The sequence below is a fragment of the Mixophyes fleayi genome, chromosome 5, assembly GCF_038048845.1.
Source record: "Mixophyes fleayi isolate aMixFle1 chromosome 5, aMixFle1.hap1, whole genome shotgun sequence".
NCBI classification, from domain to species: domain Eukaryota; kingdom Metazoa; phylum Chordata; class Amphibia; order Anura; family Limnodynastidae; genus Mixophyes; species Mixophyes fleayi.
In genome coordinates, this window is record NC_134406.1 from 253,264,423 (window position 1) to 253,282,628 (window position 18,206).

The 18,206-nt window shown below is 42.7% G+C and overlaps 1 protein-coding gene across 26 annotated transcripts in view; it reads left to right on the top strand.

Moving 5' to 3' along the window:
* Nucleotides 1-18,206, top strand: part of RIMS2 (regulating synaptic membrane exocytosis 2) — a 506,258-nt gene that overhangs the window by 414,114 nt on the left and 73,938 nt on the right. For 20 of the 26 annotated variants that reach the window (XM_075213921.1, XM_075213923.1, XM_075213924.1 and 17 more), the window contains 3 exons: nt 7,223-7,329; nt 11,816-11,988; nt 13,331-13,621. In XM_075213921.1, the coding sequence (XP_075070022.1) occupies nt 7,223-7,329; nt 11,816-11,988; nt 13,331-13,621 (571 nt within the window). The remainder of the gene's footprint in view (nt 1-7,222; nt 7,330-11,815; nt 11,989-13,330; nt 13,622-18,206) is intronic. The other 6 variants (XM_075213933.1, XM_075213935.1, XM_075213940.1 and 3 more) reach the window with 1 other exon arrangement.

Consider the following 18,206-nt stretch of genomic DNA (forward strand, 5'->3'; position numbering starts at 1 on the left):
TGGGTTGCTGTACCTTCAAAAGGGGTCGGCCTTATTAGATCTATGTATTTCCTGCTTTTTAGTATCAATGGATCACTATTAGACATGATTTAACATTGCTGAGGGCCAGGAGAGACATCCATCAAGTCCCTTTTTCACCTCTGTGGTTCCTCTGTGCAAGAAAGTATGATGTAAAGTAAAATGTGGAAAAAATAAATAAAATAATAAAAAGCTAAAAAACAAAATTAAGGGAGATGAAGAAAAAAGTACATGACACCCATCCAACCCCTTTCCATCACAGCTGTGTCAAACAAATCTGCGTGACACTGGTGCGTTTAACATGGATGTTGCACACTCATACAATATTAGGAAAACTGTATATAATATGACCCCATACCCACTCAGTGTTCCGGCAGCGTTCCAGTTTTCCAGAAGGCTGACTGCTCTATTCATTTAGTTAGCTGCATTAAGTGGAGCGACTTCCATTGAAGCAAGAAGAGGAATTACTAGCTGCATGTCAAGCTTGTGTCTTTAAACGTAGATCGCCCACCAGTGGGTGAAGATCTAAATGACATCATAGTGTATGTTATTCCAAACCTGCAAAATATTGTTCATCCCCACCCCCATTTTTGTGCAGTCCTGGCCCTAGCGCCCCCTATTCGCAGCCTAATTATTTTGTGCACATGTGGTATAACATTGGGGAAAAATCGTTTTAAAATGGCCACTTTTGTTCTTGGGGCCCATAACTATGTCAGACCGTGATTAAAATACACATTTGGTATTGTCGATTAAATTAGTTGATATATTTTAAGTGGTGCATGAATTACATTAGAGCAGTGGTTCCCAAACTTTTGCAGTTCGCGGCACCCTTAGAGTCTCCAAATTTTTTCAAGGCACCCCTCCAAAATAATTATTGAGCAGTCCTGTTTTAGAAGTAGTTGGGTCAAAAAATTGTAATAAGTATTTAGGTCAGGACAGAAATACTTATTTAGTTGTATGCAAAAATGCCCCCTCTGCATCCAGACACTCTGCCCTCAGGCACTCTGCCCCCTCTGCATCCAGACACACTGCCCCCTCTGCATTCAGATACACTGCCCTCTCTCACACTGCCCCCTCTGCCCTCTCACACGCTGTCCCCTCCTCTGCCCTCTCACGCTGTGTCCCCCTCCACTGCCCCTCTCATGCTGTGTCCCCCTCCTCTGCCCCGCTGTGCCCCTCCTCTGCCCCACTGTGCCCCTCCTCTGCTCTCTGTCCCCCTTCTCTGCCCCGCTGTCCCCATCCTCTGCTCTCTGTCCCCATCCTCTGCCCCTCTGTCCCCCTCCTCTGCTCTCTGTCCCCCTCCTCTGCCCTGCTGTCACCATCCTCTGCTCTCTGTCCCCCTCCTCTGCCCCGCTGTCACCATCCTCTGCTCTCCTCCTCTGTCCCACTGTCACCATCCTCTGTCCCCCTCCTCTGTCCCGCTGTCACCATCCTGTCCCCCTCCTCTGTCCCACTGTCACCATCCTTTGCTCTCCTCCTCTGTCCCGCTGTCACCATCCTCTGTCCCGCTGTCACCATCCTCTGCTCTCCTCCTCTGCCACCATCCTCTGTCACCAACCTCTGTCCCACTGTCACCATCCTCTGCTCTCCTCCTCTGTCCCGCTGTCACCATCCGCTGTCACCAACCTCTGTCCCACTGTCACCATCCTCTGCTCTCCTCCTCTGTCCCGCTGTCACCATCCTCTGTCCCACTGTCACCATCCTCTGCTCTCCTCCTCTGTCCCGCTGTCACCAACCTCTGTCCCACTGTCACCATCCTTTGCTCTCCTCCTCTGTCCCGCTGTCACCATCCTCTGTCCCGCTGTCACCATCCTCTGCTCTCCTCCTCTGCCACCATCCTCTGTCACCAACCTCTGTCCCACTGTCACCATCCTCTGCTCTCCTCCTCTGTCCCGCTGTCACCATCCGCTGTCACCAACCTCTGTCCCACTGTCACCATCCTCTGCTCTCCTCCTCTGTCCCGCTGTCACCATCCTCTGTCCCACTGTCACCATCCTCTGCTCTCCTGCTCTGTCCCGCTGTCACCAACCTCTGTCCCACTGTCACCATCCTCTGCTCTCCTCCTCTGTCCCACTGTCACCATCCTCTGTCCCCCTCCTCTGTCCCGCTGTCACCATCCTGTCCCCCTCCTCTGTCCCACTGTCACCATCCTTTGCTCTCCTCCTCTGTCCCGCTGTCACCATCCTCTGTCCCGCTGTCACCATCCTGTCCCCCTCCTCTGTCCCACTGTCACCATCTTCTGCTCTCCTCCTCTGCCACCATCCTCTGTCACCAACCTCTGTCCCACTGTCACCATCCTCTGCTCTCCTCCTCTGTCCCACTGTCACCATCCTCTGCTCTCCTCCTCTGTCCCACTGTCACCATCCGCTGTCACCAACCTCTGTCCCACTGTCACCATCCTCTGCTCTCCTCCTCTGTCCCACTGTCACCATCCTCTGTCCCCCTCCTCTCTCCCCCTCCTCTGTCCCCCTCCTCTGTCCCGCTGTCACCATCCTCTGCTCTCCTCCTCTGTCCCACTGTCACCATCCGCTGTCACCAACCTCTGTCCCACTGTCACCATCCTCTGCTCTCCTCCTCTCTCCCCCTCCTCTGTCCCCCTCCTCTGTCCCGCTGTCACCATCCTGTCCCCCTCCTCTGTCCCACTGTCACCATCCTTTGCTCTCCTCCTCTGTCCCGCTGTCACCATCCTCTGTCCCGCTGTCACCATCTTCTGCTCTCCTCCTCTGCCACCATCCTCTGTCACCAACCTCTGTCCCACTGTCACCATCCTCTGCTCTCCTCCTCTGTCCCACTGTCACCATCCGCTGTCACCAACCTCTGTCCCACTGTCACCATCCTCTGCTCTCCTCCTCTGTCCCGCTGTCACCATCCTCTGTCCCACTGTCACCATCCTCTGCTCTCCTCCTCTGTCCCGCTGTCACCAACCTCTGTCCCACTGTCACCATCCTCTGCTCTCCTCCTCTGCCCCGCTGTCACCATCCTCTGTCCCCCTCTCACCATCCTCTGTGCCCCTCCTCTGTCCCGCTGTCACCATCCTCTGTCACCAACCTCTGTCCCACTGTCACCATCCTCTGCTCTCCTCCTCTGTCCCGCTGTCACCATCCTCTGTCCCACTGTCACCATCCTCTGCTCTCCTCCTCTGTCCCGCTGTCACCAACCTCTGTCCCACTGTCACCATCCTCTGCTCTCCTCCTCTGCCCCGCTGTCACCATCCTCTGTCCCCCTCTCACCATCCTCTGTGCCCCTCCTCTGTCCCGCTGTCACCATCCTCTGTCCCCCTCCTCTGCCACGATCCCTCTCACTCTGCCCCGCGCCAGGCGCCAGCCATAAAAAAAAACAAAACACAGAAACTTACCAATCCGTCGGGCGCCGGGACCTAGCAGCCTCCTCTCTCCTGCAGCTTGTTACTGACTTCGATATTCAGTGACAGCTGCAGGAGAGAGGAGGCTGCTGGGTCCCGGCGCCCGACGGATTGGTAAGTTTCTGTGGGTTTTTTTTTTTTATGTCTGGCCCGCGGCACCCTAGTGACAGCGCCGCGGCACCCCTGGGAGCCGTGGCGCACAGTTTGGGAACCGCCGCATTAGAGTAACTAGGGAACCATCGTGGAAAACAATATGTTTCCTGGATTTGCTTGACTTATTATGCTTATGAGATAAAAAGATATTTGTTGCAATTTGCTGCCAAAAGAAAGACCAGTTTCATAAATAAAAACATTTTAAAGCTAATTTGGTAGGCTAAGAAAAAAAAATCCCTTTTAAAATGACTCATCCCAAAAAGTAAAAATTGGTCAGGTCATGAAGGGGTGAAAAACAGTTGGTTATGAAATGGTTAGCAACTCTATCAGTTGTTAGATGATTAATGCATTTATCTGTCTCTGTGACTTAATGCACATTAAATATGTATAGAGAAAACATTGTGGAACAGGTTGCAATGTAATAACTTATTATAGGCAATAAAGGGATAAAAATTAAGCTACTATTATTGACATCTAATTTAACAGAATTAGCACTTTATATAACTTTTTTGTTCGCTTGGAGCTATGATTATGTTTGTTTCTACTGGCAGATAAACACAAGAGGAGGAGTCACTCTGATGTTTCTTAGATTAATGTAGGAAGAGATAATGAGGGAATTAATATTGAGTTTAGGTCCGTTAACCTCATATACAGTTAATGTGAAAATAGTTCTTAGATGAGCCTTGACAATGGTGAAACAGGCTGTCTTTGGTGGGTATTCTATGTCAGCACCATCTTATGTCATGCTTTAAAACAGTGTACTCAATCTTTTTTTTTTTTCCAGCTGGGGCTCAAAGTATCAACCCAAGTGCTATTGTTCTGGAGTCCCAAGAATCAGTGTGCTATTGTTCTGGGAATACAGTGTCAGTGTGTCATTGTTCTGGGACACCAAGTGTCAGTGTGTCTTTGTTCTGGGACCCCAAGTGTCAGTGTGTCTTTGTTCTGGGACCCCAAGTGTCAGTGTGTCTTTGTTCTGGGACCCCAACTGCCAGCGTGTCTTTGTTCTGGGACCCCAACTGTCAGCGTGTCTTTGTTCTGGGACCCCAAGTGTCAGCGTGTCTTTGTTCTGGGACCCCAAGTGTCAGCGTGTCTTTGTTCTGGGAACCCAAGTGTCAGTGTGTCTTTGTTCTGGGACCCCAACTGTCAGTGTGTCTTTGTTCTGGGACCCCAACTGCCAGCGTGTCTTTGTTCTGGGACCCCAAGTGTCAGCGTGTCTTTGTTCTGGGAACCCAAGTGTCAGTGTGTCTTTGTTCTGGGACCCCAAGTGTCAGCGTGTCTTTGTTCTGGGAACCCAAGTGTCAGTGTGTCTTTGTTCTGGGACCCCAAGTGTCAGCGTGTCTTTGTTCTGGGACCCCAACTGCCAGCGTGTCTTTGTTCTGGGACCCCAACTGTCAGCGTGTCTTTGTTCTGGGACCCCAACTGTCAGCGTGTCTTTGTTCTGGGACCCCGAGTGTCAGCATGTCTTTGTTCTGGGACCCCGAGTGTCAGCGTGTCTTTGTTCTGGGATCCCAAGTGTCAGTGTGTCTATGTTCTGGGACCCCAAGTGTCAGTGTGTCTTTGTTCTGGGACCCCGAGTGTCAGCGTGTCTTTGTTCTGGGATCCCAAGTGTCAGTGTGTCTATGTTCTGGGACCCCAAGTGTCAGCGTGTCTTTGTTCTGGGACCCCGAGTGTCAGCGTGTCTTTGTTCTGGGATCCCAAGTGTCAGTGTGTCTTTGTTCTGGGATCCCAAGTGTCAGTGTGTCTATGTTCTGGAACCCCAAGTGTCAGTGTGTCATTGTTCTGGGACCCCAAATGTCAGTGTGTCATTGTTCTGGGACCCCAAGTGTCAGTGTTTCATTGTTCTGGGACCCCAAATGTCAGTGTGTCATTGTTCTGGGACCCCAAGTGTCAGTTTGTCATTGTTCTGAGACCCTAGATTATGCAGTTAGATTTTTTTTTCAGAGGATCAAAAAACAACTTTCTATAAGGGACCCAGCCTGCAATAAAGCCCAGTGAATAACTCATTTACTCAACAGATTGCTCTTTAAATGTTTTCTCCCAAAAGTGTATTCTACTGGGAGTGGTTTATTTGCATTAGAAATTGTTAGAGCTACTAAATAGTTTAAAGAATCACTTCATTAGATGTCAACTGTGGCCTTTATTGATTGTTTTTATACCGTTAACTTTGTACTCTCCGAAGAGTGCACGCTGACAGCTGTAAGATGAATACCTTCAGAACAATGTCCTTTTTGTATAAGGTACTGCTAAATGATGAATGTTCCCTTCTGAGTGCTGGAGGGAGACAACAGACCAAAACTCTGAGCACCAATGCATTGTATTAGCAGCAGTCTGCTCTGTATGTGACAAGAAGTATAATCTCCATATAACTGTATATTCTCAGACTCCTAGGAAAGGAATTAATTCCCAGCCACACGCTTGTCACCCTCAGATCTGCCGTTATATCCTTGTACAGTTGGAGGCTTTTGTTTAAGTCCTGCTTGGTCTTGTTACACAATATAGGGGTAAATGTATCAAGCTGAGAGTTTTCCAGTGGGTTTGAAAATTGGAGATGTTGCCTATAGCAACCAATCAGATTCTAGCTGTCATTTTGTAGAATGTACTAAATAAATGACATCTAGAATCTGATTGGTTTTTCAAACCCGCCGGAAAACTCTCAACTTGATACATTTACCCCATAGTGTTGATTTGGGCAACCTGTGACTCTCTACGTGTTGTCAACTACAGGTCTCAGCATGCCCTGCTTCTCACAGGCTGGCAGGATTTACTGGGACTTGTAGTTCCTTAACAGCCGTAGAGCCACAGGTTATCTATGCTTCATGTAGTGCTTGTAGGTAGCAACGTAGAGCAGTATTCACAAGCTATTTGGAAATGACATATAGTTTACATCAATGCACCTAAATCAAACTGTGCACCAAGCCTGATGGTGCTATAATATCAAGGATCTTTAACATACTTCCATGGCTGGCAGGGGATGCTACAACACTGATTTCCATCACAGCTTATCATGTGTCCAAGTTGTCATTCTCCATTGCTTTTATAAGTACTTGTATATTTGCATTACAGAGTTTTCAGGAAGTGGATGTTTGTCAGCTGCTCCAAACATGAACTAAATTTGACTTTCAAAAATTGGGAACATACTTTAGAGTGCAGTGAACGGGGTCATTTTCGGCATAGGGGAGAGGAGAAGCATTTTACACTTTAATAAACGTCCGTTCTGCGCATCTTGCATGACTGCGTTGAGTGACATGAAATTTAAAAGTAAACTGATTCTCTGTTCCCTTACAGTAGTATTTTACACATTCTTGTGCACAGTGGAGTCAGCCATATTGTGGGCTGGACCATTATATTCATGAAACTGCAGCTTATCGTCACACTAGGCGAGATCATTATCCACAAAATGGCGGCTTCCGCTGTGTGTAGGCCACAGGTAACCTTTAAGCTAGGCATTGTCAACTTAACGCTTTACAGTTGTTATGAAACTGCTGCTGGTTTATTCTGCTGGATGTTGTAGTTCAGCGACAGCCAGAGAGCCATAGGCTGCCTATCTCAGTTTTAAGGACATTGAAGAGTAGAAGATGGGGTCACATTGAAATTGAGATCCCTTGTAGTACCTTACTCATAAAGTTTATTTGTATTTCCTAACAGCATGACACGGTTTGGTAATTAATCCTGTATTCTGCTGTTGAACAGGTTCGATGGATGTAGAAGAGAGAAACCGTCAGATAAAAATGAAGATCAACAAGTACAAGCAAGTGGCTGGATCTGACTCGAGGCTAGAAAAAGATTATCATTCCAAGGTAAAGAATAGGCGCTCTTCATGGAATCCACCTATATAGCTCAATTAATAGTGATGACTACTAGGTACAGAAAGGCATGTTTACAGAAGTCAAGAATGACTGTCTTTAGCGTTTCTACACTAGTGTGTATACTTGTATGTGCCAGGGAAAATACAACTCATTCATTATCATGGGCACCACAATGTGACTTCAATCTATAGGTCTCGTATATGAAGCGGAAAATGAGAAAGGCATTGCCAAAACCCTTTTGATTTGCACAAGTGCTCCTAGATTTTCACCAGAGCACATGGGTTTGTGGAATACGATGGGAAGGATCTATGTATGAATCAAGTTTGCAGCCACTGATGGGAGGAGTTGTTCAAAATGTGGTCAGTCCCAAATCCAAATACAGATTAGGCACATCAATGGACATTGTTTTGCTGAACGGTGTTAACCAAATCTGGAGCAAGATCATTGTAATGAGATAAAGGGGATGGAGAGGTTTCCTAAGTGTGCGAATAGCCACACAGACATTTCCGAACTCTGAGCTAAATGAGGCTAAACCAAATTCTATTTTAGAAAACAAACTGAACAGTTTCAATTAATGCAGTGAGTAGTTCTGAAGTATTAGGAGATTGGACTTTGATTTGATGGTTATACATTTACAGGCACAACAAAGAGACCTACGCAGTCTTGAAAGCTGGGAACGGACAGGACATATATGACCTTACTATTTCGGTATCTCAGTTGGCACAAAACAAATCAGATATATAATAAAACTATATGTAATGTCAAAAATATAATGTCAAAATTGATTACATTATATGACTGGGAAATAGAGGTGCAAAGGTGGTATAGATAGAGAGAGACAGAGGGGAAGGTACTATAGGATTTTTTGTAATAACATCAGGCTTACAAAGGTAAGCACCCATCAAGTTTGTGTTGCACATGAACAGAACAGAGGCATCACAGGGATCCACTCTTGTAGCGGGCGTCGAAGATCACGTCCTAAATGGATTAGTTTAAAGAGGTTGTGGTTGGTTATGAGTTTTCATTAAGACCCAGGGTGACCACACAAAGGCATGTTCTCTGTCATGACGATAGTATGTAAATTTCCCTATAGATGCCATGTGCCAACTAAAGCTTTTAAGAGATGACATTGAGAGAGGTTGAGGATTCTTTCAGTGTTTAGCGATGAGGCTTTTAGCAGCTTCTAGCACATGAGTTTCTTGGAGTGGTTGGTAAGATTTTGGGAAGGGCAACAGAGATCCTTGTAGATAGGAGACCAACATAGTGCGAGGTAAACACATTGCATAAAATGAAGTGCTCTACATGGTTAAAGTCCAGTCTCCTGCCACTTTAGAACCACCCCTGGCATTACATTAACCCTTTTAGGGTTTCTCCTAAAATGGGAATGAGTAGACATCAGGACATGTTTTTATTACATATATAGAAATATGGTATTAATGTATATAAAGCATGTCTAGAAGGTACCGATGAGTCACGTTAATAGTATAGACTGTGGCCTGATTTCCCCCACAAGATCTAATCATAAATGACATCCAGTCTATTGGTGCGTACATTATTAATATACACAAGTCCGTGGCTTCGGTGTGACAGACTTTCTCAGATATATTGCAACAGGCAATGAAAAAAAAAACAAAAAAAAACAGACAACTCCTACAGTGATTATTGTGCCATTTCTTTTATGTTTAAATGCTATATATTTGCAAAGCAATACCATGGATGTATGGGAAAGATGACTGCTCTTGTTATGACTGGGATAGTTTGAAAAAATAAATATATTTACAAAGGTTCAGTAAATAAATAAAACACTTTTAAACTAAATGAAGTAGACAAAACGAAAACATTAATAAATAGTTTTTATACAATGGCTGTAACATTATACAAGATTCTGGCGTATATTTACTAAACTGGGTTTGAAAAAGTGGAGATGTTGCCTATAGCAACCAATCAGATTCTAGCTGTCATTTTGTAGAATGTACTAAATAAATGATAACTAGAATCTGATTGGTTGCTATAGGCAACATCTCCACTTTTTGAAACCAGCAGTTTAGTAAATATACCCCCTATATGTTTGCTTTTATAGTCATCGCTTTGGAGTTTGGCACATTACACTTTCTATTAATAAGCTGATTACTTAGGACATGCCATCTACAAGTGTGTAGTCCTGCTTATATCTGTACCTTTCCAGTTCCATCTAATACTGACAGTTATCATTTTCATTTATAAATCTTCCTAATTTAAGTCATCTATCCTCCTCCTTCCTTGGAACTAAGATATGTAGTTTAAACTGATATTTAACCTACTGGCCCTGAGAGATCACATGGGAGAGCCCAGTCTAGATAGACATGATCTAGTAGTGTGGGGAATGAGTGCAGGTATTATGTGCCAACCAAGTACAATATGAATGTCCAACATGTTTATGGAACTATTGCACTGTGACTCTGGACATTCATATTAGACCCATTGCCACCCCCCTCTCTCTTTTTGTTTTGTTTATAATTTTTTTATATTTTTGATTGTTTGGATTCTGTTTTTCTGCATGTTTTTTACCCATACATAATTCCAAGCATTCATCAGTATTTATCCCTTTTTTTTCTTTTTGGGACTGTGAACTATCTTATAGACCTTTTTTCTGCTGGTACTGACCAGCGTTGTCGTCCTGTATTAATAAATTGTTTTGTACTGATTTACATTTCCCATCATTGTTCTTGCGCCAGGTACTTCCACCTTTATTGCTACTTCTATTAGGGGTAGGATCCCTCCCCTACCACTTTATTACCTAGAGGCTGCATCTATACTACATGGGAAGCGCGGTTTGTCCCCTATCTATATATCTGTAAAGACAAGTTGCTGAGCTAGATTTGACACATTAGTTGTATCCGTTTTCTTGTAGCTGGTTGGCCATATGGTGGACATTGTGCAATTCCCTTTTAGTTATTGTTTTAGCTGTCTCAGAAAGCTCACGTTATGAGTCATAGACGTCACATACACAGGCATTTGATAAAAGATGTTTATGTGCATAATTAAAGCCTATTTCGTGGGCTTTGAAACTGATAGTCCAAAAAAATAACATGAACGTACGGACCTGTGCACACACTTTCTGACAAGCCTTTGCATAAATCGCAGTTTTGCCTACAGCTTTCAAACACATTAATATGATAAGATAAAATACAGTGTAGTACTATGGGAACGTTTCGCGTTCATAGTAGACAATGCTGCAAAGAATCTTTAAGACGCTAATGAACACGGTTCTGATACTCTCTTAAAGCAAGAAGAGTATCTATGTCTATCCATAGTTGTCTATGATTTTAACTGCCCTTCATTTTCATGTCTGCTTTTATTTTGTTACCCCGTGTGTCCTGTTTTATGTATGCCTTGTTTTTCCCACTGCGGTGCACTGTCACAACTTAGAAATTGAGCAGTATGATCGTCACCAAGAAGTTCTATAGGATTCCCCCCCGCTTTTCCCTCAGGCTGCCTTCGGTAATATAACAAATTACATTTATTTATATACATTTGGAAGTTGTTCCCAGCAATGTTCCATATTTGGGAAAAATTATATCGTAATTAGAAGTATATTTTCTATAGGACCTAACTTAACATATGAAGCCTCACATTGCTTTTTTGGTCTACATCTCTAATGTTTTTGCATGGGATTAGACTGCACCCCTTTTAGGCAACTGTACTCAGCAGTCTTAAGAATGTATGCTTCCGAAATGTTATTGTAGCGTGCATCAGGTCAACCCAAGTATAGTGTTACTAGCCCTGATTTCTACCCTTCTGCCCTTCTCATCTGAAGCTGTTGGTCTGCTCATACACCTTTCTAAAGAACTTTATATTTATTATAGCTGCATAAGTTTACTTCTTTCTTTATATTTCTTCATTTCTATTGTGATTCATTATAGTTATAGTATTTCACGTTGTTCTACTGTGTAGCTATGCAATGTTCAATAAATAAATTTGGTAAAAACATAATTACAGAAGTTATAATGAACATGGCTTCTCCGTATATTTGAATGTATGATGAATGGGACCTGCCTTATTTATTGGTCGGGCAAAGTATAATTCTATTTAATCCACATGCCTTAATGGAACACTAACCAAATGATCACAATAACAGAAGGTCATTGTCAAGTAGTAATGTTTGAATGCATACCTCAGTCTTGGGAGTTTATATTTAATAATGCATCAGTTTAATAAAGTGTTAGGTGGCAGAGGGGCCCATCACTTGTGCTCTGACTTGACGCAAGTAATGTGAACCCGTCCATGCTTGTAATTGCACAGAGGTTGTCTTCTCATCCAATCTTCCGCACACTAATATACTAATGCTCTAAATTTCTTCCAGTACATTCATTTAAATTCTTTCCACAGATTTCCTCATACAATTAATCTAGATGGGCCGTTCAATTTCACAGGCCAATGAACAGCAGATTCCTGAGCGCTGAGAAGTACTGAATGATCTGTATTCCATGTGTTTCAGTATCGCTCAGGCCGGGATCCGCAGAGGGGTTCGGACAATGTTTCCAACAAGTCGTCGGACAGCGATGTGAGCGACGTGTCCGCTGTGTCCAGGACAAGCAGTGCCTCCCGTTTCAGCAGTACCAGCTACATGTCTGTGCAGTCGGAGCGGCCGCGGGGGAACAGGAAAATAAAGTGAGCAGAATGTACTATACATTTTATATGTAGGCCAGATTTAATTCTGACAATTAAAGAGTGTTGTGAAATCACAATAATGTACATCTTTTTCCAAGAAAAAACATAGTTTTCAATATATAGTAGAGTAAGTGGTAAAACCTAAGTCCCGTATCGTTGGCCTTGCATACCCCTCCTCGGAGAACCCCACATGAGCTCTATTTAGCATGGTCCTGGTGCTCACTCCTCTGTTGATCTCCTCTGGTACTGCCTGGAGTACTTGTAAAGGTGTGAGTGCAGAAACCTAATAGAGTAAATGGACCCAGGGACGGGGATGTAACGCCAAACCTGACCTGAAAACATGACTTATTACTGGTTGATACACCGTAATATGTGCTGTATTTGGCTACATACACACTGGCGTCTGCAATGCTTTCTTTTGTCGCATGTCGAAAACGAGTATAAATTGCATTGCATACATGTAATAATTGGATCACTAATTTAATATACATTTTACATTCGTTCGATATGTGTTTGCAAATGCTTTCAGGCTGCGTTTGTAAACATGCCCCTGGGACCAAACAGAAAGTTATCTCGGGGGGGAAACACATTTGTAAAAGCTTATTATTGGATGGCATTTATAGTGCGCTCCCAGGAATAAAAGTTTTCAACTTGGTTGATGAATCTCAGACACATTGAAATAAAACAAGAAGCATTAAAAAATGTAGCACAACACAAGTTAATTGCATGTGCTACAAATTTACAATCTTAAATGCTTAAATTGTAAAGCCAGTGTGTACAAAGCCTAATATTCTTATGTCAGCAGACGGTGGGTTATAATTTTGCAATAACACGTGAATAAAGTATATCATTATAATAAGTAATCACAAATGACGTCATTCAGGATCTAATCTTTTAAAAGAAGTGATCTATTACAACTAAATATTATGCATCACTCCTAAAAAGGAAACATAGAAATGTGTTTTTTTTGCATATTATTGTTTGTTTGCAAGTTTGAGTATTCTTAAAAAAAAAACATTGTAAAAACCACAGCACCAATGGACCGGGACACAAGTAAGAACACCATGGGTTTGGCTATGCTAGATGCATTTACATGAATTTTACAACAGTTACAAAAACACATTTACAAAAAAGCCAGTGGGTGTAAAACTTTACAGTATCTGCAGCTCAATCTAGCGTTGAACGCACTATTTGATAGGCTTTTGAAAACTATATTTATTTTGCACGTCTTCCCCTTACTTTTTTGTTTCTCCTGCATGTCTTTTATGTACTTTTGTGACGCTAACCGTCATCTTTTCTTTTCCGCTTGCATGCTTCTTTTCCTGACTGTTGGGCTTGTTAGAAGATTGAGAGAAATAGAGGAAAGAAGTGATAGGAAAGAGGGATGGCAAAGGGGGGAGAATCACAAAGACATGGGCCTCGCTGAGGAGGATGAGGGAGAAGTAGGGGAAGAAGGGGATAGTGAGAAGGTGGCAGAAGACATTCAGACAATCAGTGAGAACTCCACCAAGAAAGAAAGCAAGGGCTCCGTAGAGGAAGAGGGTCTGCATGGTGAGAAAGAGGAGGAAACGCATGAACCAAAGGAAGATCACAAAGAGGATCTGCCAAGGAGGTTATCAGAAAATGACATCAGGTAAAACACATATGCCCAGAGTATCCCTCTTAGATAGAGTTTTGTATTTCCCCATCTTTCCCTTAGCGGCTGTTCCCACCTTCGGTCTAGTAAATGCAACAAAAATGATCCCATTCAAGTTTCATGGTCCAACCTGGCTCATGATCCAACTATGTTATTGAATTGAATAAAAAAATAAGCTTAATGAATGAACAAACCAGAGATGTGAAGGTGGGAATGGCACCATCAATGTGTGTTATGTAATGTACATGAAAAATGCAAAGATACAGATAAGCCCTTAGGCTCTATTTACATGGAAGTGTGTTTGACCGTGTCATCCTGTGCACTTAACTGTAGTCACTTAACCCAGAGGCAAGATTGATCAGCCACGGGAAACCTTGTTCTCTACGGCCAACTTTCCTGCTCATTTACATTGTACAACAAGCTAAATTTCATCACACTGAAGAAAAGCAGGTTGTATGTTTTGCATGCTGAAGTTCAGCACACGTTACAATGTGAATGGACAGGAGAGTTTGCCATAGGGAGCAGTTTTCTCTGTGTCTTCTCTTCAGGTTCAAGTTAGCGCTCCACGGCCAAGCGCACCACGGCCAAGCGCTCCACAGCCAAGCGCACCACGGCCAACCACACTTGCTGTACGAGGGGAAAAGTAGTGTCTAACACGATGTACTAATAATTTCTGCACATCAGGCAACTAATTTGCCAGTACAGGGTTTTTGTTCCAGAAATAGTTACTTTAATATTTGCCATTCTACCTCCCCATCTTCTCTGCTTGTTAGAATTAATGCTTTCTACTATTGCAGCTTTGGAACGAGTCCTGAAAAGGACATATTCCATTAACTTCTTTATTGTTTCCTAAAAACATCTTTTTAAAACATAGTTTTATGTAATATTGGCGGGTCCACTTTAATGTCCCCCTACTATACATTGCCAGTATAGAGAAACACTTTTAGGTAGTCTAGGTAAAATGATTTATGCAGGGATACATACCAAAGTTAGTTGCTGCACTTCTGGAATTAAAATTCCTTTTATGCAACTAAAAGACAGAACAATTTGGTGAAAGAGCCAATTGATGCTGAAGTTTAAATCACGGAAAAACATATAAAAAGCGAAAACATGTCATCTGCCTAAAACAGCAAAAACCAATAAATAAATGATGGCATCTCTGATTATCATTAGCTCTTCAGAAAGTGCCTTAGTTTTCTTCTTGGAAAATGACATTGCGTTAAGATGCCCACGTGCCACTGCCCTTAGCCAATTTAGTCCTCCATTGTTTGGTTTGTTTGTGACATTATCACTTATGTTAGAATGTTTTGTACTTTTTGTTTACTGGCTGTAAAATAGTTTCCCCTATTTGTTATTTAGAATGTTTTACTGGATGTTTAGTCAGTTTCAGACTAGATTTATACATTATTCATTCATTCATGTCCGGAAGCAACTTGCATTTTACAAAAGAGCGTAGTTCTGACAGTATTCAAATCCAAACCTATCTCAAGATACATTTTCAACTTGAATCGGGGTGTAAGAACGCTCTGCCTAAACGCTGCTTGCCGTATGTAGGCAGACAGAAGAGACCGCAGGATACGCACAAGCGTCTTTACGTTAAAAGGTCACATCAGAAAAAATGTCATTATAAAATAAATGTGGACAACTCTTAACAGTGTGACTATTAATAAAAATACGGATTCTAAAGAAAAACATTTTTAATTTTTTTTGTAACATTAAATACATAAATCAAGGTGTTTTAAATGCGTACAGTATATACAATGCATTTTTAGGCTCTTATTCAATGAGGTCCGGGCCTCGCGATTACTGGCAGCTGCACGTGTAAAGTGACATTATGGTACCTCAATATCGCAGATTTCCATATGCGACCCTATCGGGTGCATATGGAGATCTATTGTGGTGCGGTAACGGGACGTGGGCAGCTGCGCGTAATTGCGAGCGCCATACCTAGTTGAATATGCCCATTAAAGTAGTATCAGGTATCAGGCAGCACTTACACCAACCCTATAGCTGGTGCATGTGATACGCCTGAAACTCAGGACTTGAATCGGCCACATCTACATCAGCACGTCCTTACAGTTCATCTGCCGCTCCCCTCCCCCGTTCCGCATCTCAAGTCATAGGCGTGTTATTTACATTCAGACATGAATTGTATGCAATTACGTTCATTAGCAAAAGGTCAGTTTCAGAGCCTGCATGCACATGACTATTATACGCAAGACACGGCATGTAGACGGACTTACGTTCAAGCATGAATCGTGCCCTATATGTTTTTATCTCCTCCTACTGGGTTTGCTTGTTGTTTCCTCCTTGCAGCTTTCTTAACCCTGATACCAACCACCACTTCCTTGGATTTCCTCTTACTATACAGTAGCTGGCACAAAGCTTTTCTGTAGTTAAAGTGACATTAAACTTCATCCCACAGCTCCTGTTCTCGTTAATTCCCACCTTGATAAAGATGATCATAAATGTTCTTTTACAGGACTTAAGGGGCTTGTCCGTTGTGCTACTTAATGCCTAATGCACTATGTAAGTGTAAAGAATTTAACTTACTGCTTCTATAGATAACAGTGTCTGCTATAAACAGATGTAGAGACTCCGCTCAAGAATTGTCCACATATTTCTCTTTACTTACTCCCAAACTGTCTGCTTGTCACAGCTTCCCTGCTCTGAGAAGCGCTTAGGAGACAGGGACGCTGTGATGTAGGAATATTGAGTTTAGAGCAGTATTTGTACTGACACCCACCTGGATTTCCAATAGTCTCTCCTAAGAGAGACTATTCGGAGAGATACATACATTAATGCACTCAGTACTATGTTAAAAAATAAAAAACATTTATGTTCATTCTTGCCAACTTTACTCCTCTCCCCTCTGGGATCAAGTAGCAATTGAGGGGGGGGGGGGGCATGGCTTGCTCACCATGGCACAATGCCGTCATCAGGTCATGTGCCGTGATCAGGTCATTGTGCCACGGAGGGCTGGGCCAAAATGATGAGATTATCTGCAAATCGTGTCTTCGAGGCCCCCGATCCCGCAGGATGCAAGAGGGTAGCCTGCTCTCCCATGGGTCCGGACGAACTTCCCAGAATACAGGAGTCTACGGACATTTCAGAAGAGTAGGCGAGTATGTATTTCCTGAGAAGTATAAGATCCTCTGTAGTCAGCCTTTCTTAATTCTAAAACATTTGTGTGGGTTTAGGATTACATTACATCACACTGACTTATCACTGGACCCCAGATTCCATCCAGCAGAATGGAATCTGTATTATTTCTACATTTGTGCCAGTGCTGGTTTAAGCTGGGCAAAAACTATATTTTGCACTGCTTTTGTGTCCCCTTAAAAGTTCAATTAATTAAAGGATAGGGGAGCACTGGCACCAAATCTTGCCAAGAATCCTGAAAATAGCTCTGAGTACAGTCGTTAAGATGGATAGAGCGTCAGTTGACTAAGTCATGTCTTTCCCAGTATATATTAAAGCTCATTTACCAACTATAAAATATATGTGCGTGCAGAACATTTTGCCTAAGTGCATCTTATTGTCTACCCTCACATAACAAGGGGTATGCCCACATTTATGTTTAAAAGTTAATTGTGCTGCGAGCCAATGGGTTTGCACTTTATTAAATGATATTAGAGACATTAGAGCTAATGTGAATGATAGCAGTATTTCTATTGCAGATTGATAGTCTGTGTCACTGAGTGTTTCACAAGAAATTGTGTAACTGAGAACAGTGTACATTCAGCAAATCAGCTTGTTTGTTCCATGTCAAACAGACCTAATAAATGCAACAAGAACGTTTCCTCTTCGGTTTAGATCATTTCTTTGCTCCAGCTTTTCATCTTGGTGATGGTAATAAATAGATAATGCATAGTGTGACGGTTGAAAAATAAATATGGTAGGTCATACTGAATAAACAATGTTAGAAAAATGTTACGTCTTGTCAGAATTGATGCAGAACTATTAATTACATTGTCATAAAATACATTTCTACTTGAGCGAGAATCGTTCCCTTGACAAATGTTGACCCATTTTGTTTCTGGAACAGCACAATTCAGTTAAGTGCCCTGGTTTTACAATGCATGTAAATAAGACACCACTGTTAGATGCCCCAGTTTATAACTGTAAAACACAACTGTGACATCTTGGTCACTACCCAGCAGAGTGTTACATACAGATGTGCTGTAGTTTTCTAGTGTTACCTAATCACACAGGTACATTCTGTATTCAGCTTTCAGGATCGTACACATTTGTTCGGAAGACAATGTGTAAAATGACTTAATTAGCATTGCCGCCCACTTGTGTAGCTCATCTTTTGCATCATTACTCTCGGTTACGTGAGAACATCTTAAATCAGTTGTCTGAGATAACATAGTGTACTACAGCTGTCAAATGTTTTTATTATATGTTGCAGGCAAGTGGGGGGATGCAGAGTTGTTGGCAAAATGGGCATAAATTACTCTAAAAAAATAAAAGAGCACAAAAAAAATAGCCTGTTTCCACCAATATGCAAAGATATAGACATCTGAAGATCAAGGTCCGCACCAGCAGCATATGCGCCTGGGTTGCGACAAATCATCAG